This window comes from Danio aesculapii, chromosome 12 (genome assembly GCF_903798145.1).
Source record: "Danio aesculapii chromosome 12, fDanAes4.1, whole genome shotgun sequence".
In the NCBI taxonomy this organism is placed as follows: domain Eukaryota; kingdom Metazoa; phylum Chordata; class Actinopteri; order Cypriniformes; family Danionidae; genus Danio; species Danio aesculapii.
Genome location: NC_079446.1, coordinates 6,239,474 through 6,253,931, shown reverse-complemented (window position 1 = coordinate 6,253,931; position 14,458 = coordinate 6,239,474). Strand labels below are relative to the sequence as shown.

General features: G+C 38.2%; 2 protein-coding genes across 4 annotated transcripts in view; one reads left to right on the top strand and one right to left on the bottom strand.

Moving 5' to 3' along the window:
* Nucleotides 1-981: 981 nt before the first annotated feature.
* drd6b (dopamine receptor D6b) lies at nt 982-2,419 on the bottom strand. Its single transcript, XM_056469132.1, has one exon. The coding sequence runs from the start codon at nt 2,254-2,256 to the stop codon at nt 982-984; it is 1,275 nt and encodes a 424-aa protein (XP_056325107.1). The 5' UTR covers nt 2,257-2,419.
* A 5,249-nt stretch (nt 2,420-7,668) lies between these two features.
* Nucleotides 7,669-14,458, top strand: part of tbc1d12b (TBC1 domain family, member 12b) — a 39,349-nt gene continuing 32,559 nt past the window's right edge. For all 3 annotated transcript variants that reach the window (XM_056469130.1, XM_056469129.1, XM_056469131.1), the window contains exons 1-2: nt 7,669-8,048; nt 11,759-12,623. In XM_056469130.1, the coding sequence (XP_056325105.1) occupies nt 8,045-8,048; nt 11,759-12,623 (869 nt within the window). In that variant the 5' untranslated portion in view covers nt 7,669-8,044. The remainder of the gene's footprint in view (nt 8,049-11,758; nt 12,624-14,458) is intronic.

Here is a 14,458-nt window from a genome sequence, read left to right as displayed (position 1 = left end):
AGGTGATCTTTTCACGTAAACGAACATTGTATGAACAGAATTCTGTGTTAAATAAAACCTTTCTTTAATTATACCGTCAAAAACCTCTTTAATACACTTTCAGTTATTTGAATATTGCCTGTTTCATGGCTATGTATGCTTTAATGTTCAGAATATTAACTGCATGAATCAAAAGCACACTGAACATTTATTACTATTCTAAATTATTTGAATGAATGCATTTTGAAAACTTGATCATGTGAATGAAAACAAACAGACGCGATTGGAAATAATTGGCTTTTTGCCATCCTCTTTGGAGTGTGGAAATCTTACCTGATTGATTTGTGTATATCCATCACACTGAGTTTAGTTTGTGTTAAAGCTCTCCAAATGTTAGTATCATATGCAAATCAAGAAATAAGTTAGACCTAAATATACACTGAAAAAATGATTGATTGGATTTACTCTATTATTTTAAGGTAAGTGGATCTAAACAATATAAGCAAACAAATTACATTTAGTAATGTTCAACTTTCTTTGTTTACATTGATTTAGCATATCTACACATTCCCCCTATTTCCACAGTTTTATTTAAACAGATCATTGTCATATTGATGATCTGGTGCATGCCTTTTATGAATGATTTGTATTGTCAACAATTTCTTCCTATTGTTTTATTTAGAATAATCTGTACTAATTTACATAATCTGTTTCCTCTGAATTCCTTTTCATTCCTTTTTTGTATGTTTTTTAGTAATGTTGTTTCCTCTAAATTTTCTCTAAATTGAAAACAAAGATGTAAATATGATTGTGATGTTATATTGTCATATTTTTAATTTAATTTACCTGCATAACTTGTTTACGCCTTGTTTACGCCTGCATAACTTGTTTGCCACCACTTAATTTTAAAAAATGTAGTAAATCCAATGTTTTTTTTTCTTTCAGTGCGATTCATCTGATGCTATAAATAGGTTCGTATGGAATAGAATGAGGTCAGACTCCTCAACACTCCTCAATCTGTCCCGGAATCGCACAGCAGTCGCTGAGTCCAGCAGAGGTGAAGGGCATCATGTCCAGGCAGATATCCATCTCTGCGTCCTGCTGCAGCAGCGCGCTTCTTTGGACACGAGACGAATCGGACACGACCGACACCTTATCGAAAGGGACGTCCATCTGATCGACGTGTCCCGGGACTGAATCCAGGCGCGGAGTGGAAACCTTGTGCATCAGAGTGGTGTCGTGATGGTAGGACACGAGCTCGTTGGTGAAGTTCACCGTCTCCACCGCGGAAGACGCGCACAGTCGGTTGCAGCCGAGAATGGTGGTGAAGGCTTTGCGGAAATCCGCGTTGAACGCGTAGATTACCGGGTTGAGCGATGAATTGGCCCATCCGAACCACACGAAGATGTTGAAGGTGGTGCTGCTCACGCACGGAGAGTCTCCGAGAGTGTCCAGGTCGCAGAACGGCACGATGCAATTGAGGACGAAAAAGGGCAGCCAGCAGAACACAAACACCCCCATGATGATGGAAAGCGTTTTTAACACCTTCGTTTCTTTCTTAAACGTGCTCTTCAGAGACTGCTCACTCGCGCAGTCCTGCTGGCTCTGCGCGTGTCCGGCCGCGCGCTCCAAAGTGGAGATCCTCCTGATCTGCGTTTGCGCGATCCGGTAGATCCGCGTATACGTTCCTATCATGATTATAACAGGGATGTAAAAGCTTATGAGAGAGGACGCGATGGCATACGTCCTGTTTAAAGTGGCGGTGCAGTCTTCAGATGGGACGGTGAGGTTGTGATCCACAGCTCTGTGCCAGTTCAGTCTGACCGGAATGAAAGAGATCAGGACGGAAAGTGTCCAGGCCATGCCGATCATTATAAAGGCCATCCTCTGGGTCATTTTACGCTCGTAACGGAAGGGGCTTGAGATGGCCCAGTATCTGTCCAAACTGATGATGCACAGGTTAAGGATTGACGCCGTCGAACACATGATGTCAAAAGCTATCCAAGTGTCGCAGAAACTGCCGAAGAGCCAGCAGCCGGCCACCTCGGAGACAGCCTTCCACGGCATGACCAGAACAGCCACGAACAGATCCGACACTGCCAGGGATATGACGAAAAAATTGGTGACTTTGGATCGGAGATGTCTGAATTTGACGACGGCGGCGCACACGAGCGTGTTGCCCAGCAGTGTGGAGAGGATGAGCGCGCAGAGAGCGCAGCCGGTGAGCGCGCGCACACCCACGCCGGAGCTGTTCCTTTCAGCACCATCGCTCTCCATGGGGCTTTTCAGTCAAATGAATCATATTCAAGTGTCTCCTCGCGTCATCGGCTTCTCTGTTTCCCCCTGAAGTTCTTCTCCAAAAGCGCTCTGTGTCTTGTTTCTATAAAGTGGCATCGTGTTGCTTCTGAGTATAGTCCGTAAAGGAACAACAGAGCCGCACTCTCTTTGCTGAAAACAATTATTTTGATTTTGTACGCTGTGCCACACAGAGAGAGAGGGGGAGGATTCAGTTCAGGGGTACGACAGAAGTGAGTGCGCTCGAGTTAGAGATTACTGATATAGAAAACAGCTCCACCTCAAGACGATAACAGGATCTGATCGCACAACTGTCTGTCTGTCAGTCTGTATCTATTTAACTTTCTGTGTTTGCTTCTATCTGTCTGTCTATTTACCAGTCTATCTGTCTGTCTCTGTCTGTCTGTTTGTCTGTCTCACTATCTATCGTCTGTCTGCTTCTATCTATCTATCTATCTATCTATCTATCTATCTATCTATCTATCTATCTATCTATCTATCTATCTATCTATCTATCTATCTATCTATCTATCTATCTATCTATCTGTCTGTCTGTCTGTCTGTCTGTCTGTCTGTCTGTCTGTCTGTCTGTCTGTCTGTCTGTCTCTGTCTGTCTGTTTGTCTGTCTCACTATCTTTCATCTGTCTGCTGTCTATCTATCTATCTATCTATCTATCTATCTATCTATCTATCTATCTATCTATCTATCTATCTATCTATCTATCTATCTATCTATCTATCTATCTATCTATCTATCTATCTATCTATCTATCTGTCTGTCTGTCTGTCTGTCTGTCTGTCTGTCTGTCTGTCTGTCTGTCTGTCTGTCTGTCTGTCTGTCTATCTATCTATCTATCTATATATCTATCTATCTATCTATCTGTCTGTCTGTCTGTCTGTCTGTCTGTCTGTCTGTCTGTCTGTCTGTCTCTGTCTGTCTGTTTGTCTGTCTCACTATCTTTCGTCTGTCTGCTGTCTATCTATCTATCTATCTATCTATCTATCTATCTATCTATCTATCTATCTATCTATCTATCTATCTATCTATCTATCTATCTATCTGTCTGTCTGTCTGTCTGTCTGTCTGTCTGTCTGTCTGTCTGTCTGTCTGTCTGTCGTCTGTCTCTCACTATCTATCGTCTGTTTCACATGTTTACTGCATTTGCTTTTTACAATTCTACTTTATTCACAGCATTGAGCGAAAGAATTAATCCACCCTTATTTAAAACAAACATAAGCTTCCTTTGGGTAGAGCTGTGCACAACTGTAGACAATATTGCAGTACATATTGGAACTGAACCTACAACATACATACACAGGTCTGTAAATCATCCATCAAAGATGTTTTCAGGAAAAAATAAATAAATAAAAAATGTTATAATAAAAATTGAATTTAAAATAATTTTTTATAAAATTTGCTTGACAGATTTCGACAGCTTGTTCAACATTTTTGTATGTAATGACTCAAGTAATGAAATGAAGACTGTTAGTTTTATATGGAAGGCCTATTCAGCATTCACAGGTTTAGTTCATTTTGACTGACATGACATAAGCAAATGATAATGTTATAAACAGCAGAGAGTTGTATGAAAGCAGTTGATGCATGTCCAAAAGCATTCGCAATTTGTTAGGAGGAATGAGAAACTGCTACTATGATGTGCACAAATGACTGTTTTAAGTAATGCATTAACTGTTGTGCAAATGTAAACAGTGTTGTGAGAAATGCACCAAAGCCACTGAGAAAAACTAAAAAAATTGCTTTATTTGAAATGTTTTTTTCTTCAAATGTTCAAAAAGATAAGAAATAAAGGTAGCAGTATAACATACTTTAACCTAAACTGGTGTATCAGATGAGAACATTTGGAAACATTTCATAATGTGTTTACCATTTTTCCTCAGCCGTTTTGATCAGAATATAAATTCTCCAACACACTTACATTTTCACGTCCTCAAATTGCTTGTGCAGATGAAAGCAATTTCTTTTGAACAAATTCTGTATGCCACCATCTGTGTTTCCTAAATTATCATTTCTCTTTGTCATGTTGATCAAAATACTGTTGAATGTATTCTATTGTTTCCTGTTCAATAGCCTTAACCTCCAAACCACCCTAGGCATTAGTGGCTACAGAAGTCACTGAATGAAAAATGGTTGAAAATACTTTCTCCTCGTGAAATGCTCAAGAGGATTTATATTACAGACAGAGCTCAACGTTACAATTGTAACTTCTGACAATTGATGCCAAACAAGGAAGCAAGGTCAATAACAGAGGAAGAGAATAAGTGCTAGAAGGGCATGGAGAAGAGCACAGACATGTTTTCATTGTTGTGGACCACATTCTCAGTAATAATCTAGAGTCAAAAGATGTAGCTGAATGTACAGAGAACAGCGTGTCCTCAACCACGCAAACATTTTATAAACGGAACAAGCATGTAATTCAATAATGTGCACTGAACTGTAATACTCTATACTTACTGTAATGCGTCATATTAAAATAATCCACTTGCATTTTTCATTATCCAGCAAACATTATAAATAAATTTACTGCTGAATTTGATATGCCATATAAAGATGCATATTTGTGCATTTTCAATTGTCTTCAGGAAATCTGACACTGTTATAGCTACTGAAAACTTGACTAAGCATTCTGACTTGTGTATAATGACACAACTTGTCATTCTGAATGCACTGAAATGTAAAATCACACAGATGCTATGCTTTTGAAAGACAAACTAAGGATTTTGACAATGTTGCATGCTTCTGCAGGTTGTTTAGTGCAGTTTGTGCGAAGTGTTTCCAATAATGCACTTGCCAGTTTGCAAATATTAAATGATTTGAGGTTGATGGGTGCTGTGAAAATCTGTAACTAAATCTAAGCTGTGTCCCAGTCTGCCTTCTTATGCACCATCCCGTGCTGTTTAGAAAAGGTCAAGTAATGTTACAATTCAAAAAAGAGAAATGGTTAGTTTTACATTGCTGGATGACAGGTTTATTAAATAAATAAGTACATTTTTAAAAAGTATGTAATTGTGTGGGGGGGGCACGGTGGCTCAGTGGTTAGCACTGTCATCTTACAGTAAGAAGGTTGCTGATTCGAGTCCTGGCTGGGTCAGTTGGCATTTCTGTGTGGAGTCTGCATGTTCTCCCCATGTTGGTGTGGGTTTCCTCTGGTTTCCCCCACAGTCCAAAGACATGAGCTATAAGTGAATTGGGGCAACAAAATTGGCCGTAGTATTCACCTTATTCTCCGCGTACGAGTGGGCGCAGCCATTTGAATCTTTTTGGCTCGAGACTTCCGGTCTCATTCACTTCCATTCATTTTTAGACGTTAAAACAGCTCGTTTTGCTGCTAGGTGTTGCAAACTGATATTTTCTTATTATATTATTTTACTTTGTCTGTATTGTGATGCAAACACTTGTTTGTAGAGTAAGTAGTTTGACCGTTTTCTGCCGTTTATTATTCCTAGTCATTTCTCCCATAGGCAGCTGAATCGGAAGTTCTAAAACAATCGCAAAAACACGCGCACTGCCGCATTGAAGAATAAGGTCAATACTGTATATGAGTGTGTGTATGAATGTGAGAGTGTATGGGTGTTTCCTGGTACTGGGTTGCAGCTGGAAGGGCATCCACTAGATAAAACATATGCTGGAATACTTGGCTAGAATACCACCAGCATGCAGCATCCACTTGGATGATGCAACGGCAGCCACAGGACAACGGCGCTCATGCACTCACCGCACACCAGCTATAGGTGGAGTGGAGAGAGTGATAGAGCCAATTCAGTGGATGGGGATAATTGGGAGACCATGATGGTAAGGGCAGATTGAGGGAATTTGGCCACGAAACCGGGGTTACACCCCTACTCTTTAGCAGAAGAACCATGAGATTTTTAATGACCACAGAGAGTCAGGATCTCGGTTTAACATCTCATCTGAAAAACGGCGCTCACTGACAGTTTAGTGTCCTCTTCCCTTTACTGGGGCATTACAACTCACACAGACTGCAGGTTGAGCGCCCCCTGCTGGCCTCACTAACACCACTTTCAACAACAACCTGGTTTTGCCATGTGGTCTACCATCCAGGTACTGACCAGGCTCAACCTATAGGGACTAAGCCGAATAAACTAAGGGACTAAACTGAAAGAAAATGAATGAAGGAATGGATGTTATACAGTTATACAACAGTTATAGCTTGGCTTTCAATTAGCTTTTTTTACTGATGTTGACTGTCAAAATAATAGTTGAGTGTCAGACATTGTGTATGTGTATACAAGTGCATAGTGTGTCATTTGGGACAGAACTGTAACTAGCTGAGTAAGTTATGTTGGCAAAGTGGCTTGAATTAGCATGATTTAACATGTTGCTAGCATATTTCTAGTATATTAGCAAGCTATTAGCTTGAATTAACATGTTTGTGGCAGTTAACAGGATCAATTAGCATGACGCTTTAAACATAAATAATCTGTGTTTGTTGGCACGAAAGGACATTTTACTACTTTGTTGCTAGCCAAACATTTTGCCACTAATTATTATGCCATCAAGAATTGTTTCTATAGCATGTCTATGTACATTACAAAAACAGTATTAGCCTATGTTTTTGTGTTTCAGAATAGCTTTGCTTTTTTCAATCTGAGAAAATGACAGTAAGCTGTCCTCCATAAATGTTTTTGTTGTTGTTGTTGGATGAATAAAATGAAAACAAAAACATTACGTTCAGCCTGTTATTAGTGAAACACAAAATATTACCCTACTGAATAAAACAGCTTAATCCAGCCTAGGCTGGTTGGCTGGTTTTAGCTGGTTGACCAGCCTGGTTTTAGAGGGGCTTTGGCCATTTCCAGGCTGGTTTCCAGCCATTTCCAGTCTGGTCTTAGCTGGTCAGGCTGGTAGATGACCAGCTAAAACCAGCTTGACCAGCCTAGCCAGGCTGGGAGCCCAGCCAAAACCATGTCCAGCTTAATCCAGGCTGGTCAAGCTGGTTTTAGCTGGTCATTTTCCAGCCTGACCAGCTAAGACCAGGATGGAAATGGCTGGAAACCAGACTGGAAGTGGCCAAAACCCCTCTAAAACCAGGCTGGTCAACCAGCTAAAACCAGCCAACCAGCCTAGGCTGGTTTAAGCTGTTTTTTCAGAAGGGACGTGTTATTAGTGAAGCACATAACTGTGGTTGTGTAATCATTATCTGTTTCAGTGGCTTGCAGTTATGTTCTCAATGTTTTTAGTTATTTTTTAAACAATGTAAATTCATGTTCCACTTACATTTAATGTTTATACTGCTCTCGTGTTAAATCTGTTTAGCTCTAAATGCGCGTTCGTGAATATGTCCAGCAGGGGGCGCGCGCCTGCAGTCTCTTTATAGTAGATCACAGAATGACGTCACTGGAATTTCAAGATGGCTTCGGATCACGGTCAGGATACGGTCATCTACCGGTCTGAGTCAGGAAAGCTTTGATGTTTAAAAAGGTAGCGCTTGTTAGCTCACGTTATTTGCTGACTGTTAATATTTACCCGGTGAATATGTCGGCGGATTATCTGAATAACGTTAGGTGTCATGGTGAAAGAAGCGCGGAGTCTAGCACTGAAGCACGGCGCTTTGGCTGTCAATCCACAAGAGGATTTTGAATGAGACGGAAAGGACCGAGGATGGACCTGTACGGATATATTTCCTTTATATGAGAGCAAACTGAGATGAAAACATCGCTCACTGGATGCTTCAGAAGGAGGATACAATAGAGGTCATTCGTGCTGTGTTCAGGAGTTGGGCTGCGGCCGATGGGTATGTATCTACACACTATAACGTTACAGTGTATTTTGACAGTAATGCAGTGTTGGCTGTGTCTCAAACCTCACTGAGCTGCCTACATAGACAGGATTTTGGGCTTCTTATATACACGTTTAGTACGTTTTCAATTAATATTTTATGTAGACGAGCCTGTCCTGCTGCAAAATACTGATTGCAAACTTGTTACTCAAACTAATCTTCTAATCAAACGTTACAAACGCAGGTTATGATACCTAAAATGATACTATAATAGTAAATCATCTGTTTGACTGGAATGTTCCGACGAGGTAATGTTGCACAAAACAGAAAATGTACCCACAGAGCAATACATTATTCAGTATTCTAGTTCAGCAATGTTTTGATACTGTTTCCATTGCTTGAATGTAATGTTCAGTCATGCCCAAAGATACTTAATGGAGCTTTCTGGAAGGGATTTTTGAAACAAAAATATCTGAATCAGTGTTTCAGATGGCATTAAATGCAACAAAATCTAAAAATAAATATCCTAAACTTGATTTTGATGCTTAGCTATGCTGCTGAATCACATGCTTGTATCAAAGGTTAAGTAATGATGAGAATATTACCAAAGTTGTGATGCTCAACAAGTATGTAAATTGAATATTCAGTGACCAGATTATCCAAAATAACTGGATCACATAATTAAACTGATCATTGTATCATGCCTAAAAATACTATGAAAATACTATTTACCAAAGCTGATTTAGGCATTTTTAGGCACTTTGTTATAAAGTTCAAAGGAAGATGAATCTGATGTTCTATTTAGAAATATAATACTGAATCAGACATTAAATCTGAAGCTCAGGTAATCTGGATTCCAGACATCATTTTTATGTTCTAAATACCAAATATAACAAACATTATAATGTAAAAACTCAACTAGGGCTGCACAGTATATAATTTCAGCATTGATATTCCAATGTGATCATTTGCAATAGTCACATCATGAGTATATGCAATGTTGAGTCTGGATTATAATGAATCATTTTAGTGTTTTTTAGGCCTATGAGGGTTTTAAAAACATTCAGGCATAAGAAAATGTACCATTTGTAACTAAAATAAAAATAAAAAACAATTCATTTTAAGGAATTATTTATAAAAATGAAGACTATGCAGTATTATTTTACCTGAAAATTTTTGACTCGTTGGAAAACAAAATGCTGTTCGTTTAATTAGCATATTTTCTTTATTGAATTTTTCTATGCTTGTAGATTGTTTATTATAATTTATGCACTCCCCTACAGAATCTTCCCACTTAATCTAAAATTATAGATTCTTTACAAACTTTTATTCAACTCATCTACTGAAATTGTAATTATACCGCAATGTGAAGTTTATTTATAAACTAATTTCGAGAGGATCATGTGCTTATGATTGTTCACGGCTGGTCCCGCATTAGCTTACAATTTATTCACCAACCAGACGATTCCTAACTCACGATAAACAACCAGAGTTTCTTATCTCAGTATCTTCGTCTTGAAGAACCCCCCCACCTACCTCTAGATGGGTGACACAGCAGCCCAGTGGTTAGCACTGTTGCCTCACAGCAAGAATGCCTCTGGTTAAAGTCCCTACTAAACCAGTCGACATTTCTGTGCGGAGTTTGCTCGTTCTCCCTTTGCTCGCATGGCAAAGTAAATCTGATTCTTTTAAAACAAAATGCCAAATTGAAAATTTCAAACTTTATTCTGATGCTCAGTTAAGCTGCTAATATAATCAGCTGCAATTATAATCAATAATTCTGTCCATTCCATATTTGTTTTCAATCATAAAAAGAAAAACAAAGAAAACTGATGAGTTTTGGTTTTTCTTTTGCTCACAAAAATGAGAAAACAAGATTTTTGACAGGAAAACGGATAAATTCATTAAAACACATGTGGGTGGTGCTGAAATGCTCTTTTTCCCCTGATTGGCCAACCAAATCTCGATATATATATATATATATATATATATATACATATGTATATATATATATATGTATATGTATAAGTGTGAGCAATTCCATGCAAATGTCAACCTTGCCATGAAAAAAGTTTTCACAAAAATTTTGAAACCCTTTCTATGTTTTTTGTGTAGGCTTATATTTTACAGTACTTCAAAAATACTCTGAAATGTCTCTGTAAATGTTTTCAAACAATTATATTTGATTTACTAAAGTTACACAAGTGGCAATTTCACATCTGTCACATTCATAATGCAGAGATGTCACATCCATAACGACACTTTTTCCGCATAAATTGTCATAAAATGTTCTATAGAGAACCAACTTTAATTCTTTAGATTAGCGTTGTTTCTTTTGGGTTGTGAAGTTTTATTCACAGAATTTCTACAAAGTATGTCTTATACTGTAAACTCGCTAACTTTTTTTGTCACATCCATAACGCATGTTTATTTCCCTCATTTAAAACCTAAAAGTTGTTTACAGATTGATATTTTTCTGATCCCTTAACTCTGTGGTGAGTTGTTTTGAAAAATATAAACAGATGTTTCAATATAATGTTAATGTTAATATATTATTATTATACAATATTAAATATTATTATTATTTAGGCCTACGGTAGCTCTGAAACAATCATGCAAACCAGGTGCTGCTCAGAAAATGGTTATCGTGTGCATAAAGATCGCTCAGCATCAGGTGCATAGCAGCAAGAAGTTTGGCAGCGAACTAAAGGCATATTATTGTTATTATCATTATTATTATTATACATTCATTTTCTTTTCGGCTTAGTCCCTTTATATTTTTATTATTATTATTATTATTATTATTATTATTATTATTATTATTATTATTATTATTATTATTATTATTATTGTTGTTATTGTTATTATTATAGGCCTTGCTTGGAAGCTATCATGCAAGCCAGGTTCTGCTCGTAAATGCTCTGCTCAACATCAGATGCACTGCAGCAAGACGTTTGGCAGCAAACTATGACTTTATTTAAATAACAATTGTGTAATAATACTGCTAATTTATGTTTTTATTTAATTTATGCATACACAATTAATGTAACCTGCTAACTGATCGAATGAAAGAATGTTTAATCTTAGTTTATATATACAATTAAATAATAACAATTAAAAACCTTGGTGCTAATTCGCAGAAGACTTTTATCGACGTCACGAGCTCAGATTTGGCTGACCAATCAGAGGAAAAAGAGCATTTTAGCACCGCCTACATGTGTGTAATGAATTTTAAAGTTGTTAATCCTTTTTCCTACCCTTAACCCACAACAACAACAACAAAAAATGAGCCAATATCTTGTTTTTTCTTTTTTTTTGTGAGCAAAAGAAAAAAAAAAGGCTAATTTCTTAATTTTCCTTTATGATATTGGATATTGAATGGACGGAAGATACCCTGATTTATTATGATAGCAGATTTTCAATATTGTGACTTCACAATACTGAATGCAATACTCCAAAAATGCTGATGCTTAAATTCTACAATGCCTAAAATATTAAATCAAATATTGTAAAATCATTTTTAAAATCAAATAATAAAAAAATAGTGTTACAATATTGAATAAGATCTTCCGAACATATCTGCGATCTGTGTTTCCAGTTACATTTTCCATATATACAATAACAAATTTAATAAAACATTCCCATCGTGCCCTAAAATGCTGATGTTTGTGTAGAATCACACTCAGTGTATTTAATAGCGCTAATTAAACCTTGTTGTATTTTAGGCTTTTCACCCAGCGGCATCCAGAAGAGCAGCGTCATCTTCGAGCATTGTGGGTATTTAGCAAATTTACCTGTGAAGCTGATGGTGGAGTCATCTTCGTCTGGAGGCAGGGGTGCTGAGGAAGGCAGACCACCTCCCCGAATCGCAGATGTTACAGACAGGCAGGAGAACATAATGCAAGGCATGTTCTCCAACAGCGGTGCATCGCAGAGAGAAAAGGGTCAATTACAGAGCAGCCAGGAGCATGAGGCGACGGAGTCATGTGATGAAGTAAACCAGCCATGTGGCGCTAAGCTCCCGAATGGACACGCAAGCCACAATGCACCTGAGCGGGACGCCTGCAAGTCATCCAATCCTGCTGGAAGCTGCGCGGTTTCTGAAGTTGACCATGGGATTGCAAACGGTGAGCTGTTGGTGGACTCTGGAAGTGCTGGAGAAACACTACGAACTCCAGATGAAGCTGGAGAAAGCCTAGAAACTCAAGTTGAAGCTGAGAGAAGCACTACTGATCGCTGTTCAGGCCTCCAAAGTTTAGAATGTAATGAAGGAAAGCTGCATAGATGCTCGTCAACAAGTCCTTCAACTCTGAAACACTCTCTCAGGACGTTTTCCTCCAGCACTTTCCTTAACACTGACTCTGCTTCTCTCAGTCCGAATGATGATGATGGTGATGATGATGAAACCTTTTCCACTTCTGATAGACCTGATGACTTAAGATTCATGGACGTGTCTCTGAAATCCAGGAATACTTATGAGATCAGTCGGCGGCAGAGCGCTCCAGACAACATCCCTGGCGTGTTGAGTGTTGCTGCAGCAGATCTGACTCTCGGCCAGAGGAAACACGGCATCTCCGACATCTTTAGCAGGTATTATTTAGGGCTTCTTGAAAGTACTTGAATTTCAGACATATGGATTCAAGGCCTGGAAAGTACTTAAAAACAAACACAGGTCTTTTAAATGGCTCGTTTCCACTGACTGGTACGGTACGGTTCGGGTAGGTACGGGTCACCTTTATCAGGGTTGCGTTTCCACTACCAAGGGTACCCTTTTGGTGGGCATGGTGTACGACAGAAAGTTTCAGTCATGTCATTCTCACTCGAGGAAATGTCTACAATAAAGCTGTACAGGTCGCTCGCATATCATATGAGAAGCACTTCTTACAAAACAGATGCTTCATACACATAAATACTTGTGTAGAAATGTTTATTACTAACTTTTCTATGAACATGAGTTGATTATAACTGCAGATCAATGACAGTGCGAAATAGCCTACTGTAACGTCTGTAATTATATTAAATAAATAAATAAACATATATAAACACATATAGCCCCTTACAGTCTCCTATAAAACCTCTTATCTGTGTCTGTAATCTTCAGCAGCACATGCAGCCTCTGTTAGACAGTAATTCCGTCATTCCCAGTTCATATTAGTCCAAAATGTGAAGATAATAGATATACATGGCATTTTGTTCATGTTTGCTGAAATAATGTGCTCCTTTTTTTCCGGCTTCTCCTTTGTTTCTTCATGCTTCACTCTCGCGTTTGTCAGTGTCTGACAGGATCGGGTTTCAAAAGCACGTCAATAATCAAGCGCAGGTTATTATCATCAGCTCAAGAAGTTTGTTATTTCAGATATAGATACGCGGCGAACTCGAGGAAGAAAGCGAAACTGCTCGCACTTCAGACTGCCTCGTAAAAAAACTACGAGGCACAGGGTAAATCTGCTCTACTCCATGGCTTTGTGGCTGTTCATCAAGACGACGACAAGGTTTGTTTGAGTTGGCTCGTTATTATATGTATATTTAATTCCGCTGTAATCTCTCGGCTGTGTATTTTAAACATGGCAGGTTTTTTGTTTTCATTCTGGCTTGTTGCGTGAGCGAATGACGTATCTCTGTAAACCAATAGCGTTCAGCTGCGCGTCTAGCTCCGTCTTTTGAGACCCTTTCTCGTGTTTGGTACCTTTTCGAAAGGGTGCCGAAAAAGTGGTATGGTATGGTACAGTTCGGTTCGGTACACCTTTTGACAGTGGAAATGGCCATAAAAGCGTACCAAACTGAACCGTACCATACCGTAACACTCAGTGGAAACGGGCCAAAAGTGGTTATTAAATTTAAAACATGAAATTTGTTTATGGTGTTTTTTCAGTAATTATACTGTGCTGCTGTCAAAAACATCAATTCTTAATTTAAAAACGTACAAGAACTGACAAATAATACAAATGATTTTATAAAAATTTCAGAAACTACAGTTTCTATTGCCAGAATTAAATTTAACAATTTTTATTAGTTATTTGAACAAGACTGAAAAAAATGACTGATAATAAAAATATCATCATTACTCTTACTTTTTAATGTAACTATTTAGTGTAAGGGAAATGTTAAGTACAGTAAGGACTTTCATGGTGCTGCATATGCTGGGGGAGTTTAAAAAGGTGCTTTATTTGAAATTAATGGTGCTTTAAAAAGTCCTTGAATCTGAACAACAAGAAAAAGAAAATGATTTTGTCCAATTTTTTTTCAGTTGGATGCTTGTGTAAAAATATGCTTATTTTTTATGTTAAATTTAATATTTCTTTTACTTCAGCATCAATTTCACTGCAGTCAATTCAGACCAACCAAAACCTAAAAATGTGGAGACAATGCCACTATGTGACTGTAGGAAACAGGCACTGTTTATGAGGGTGTGTGTGTGTGTTTGA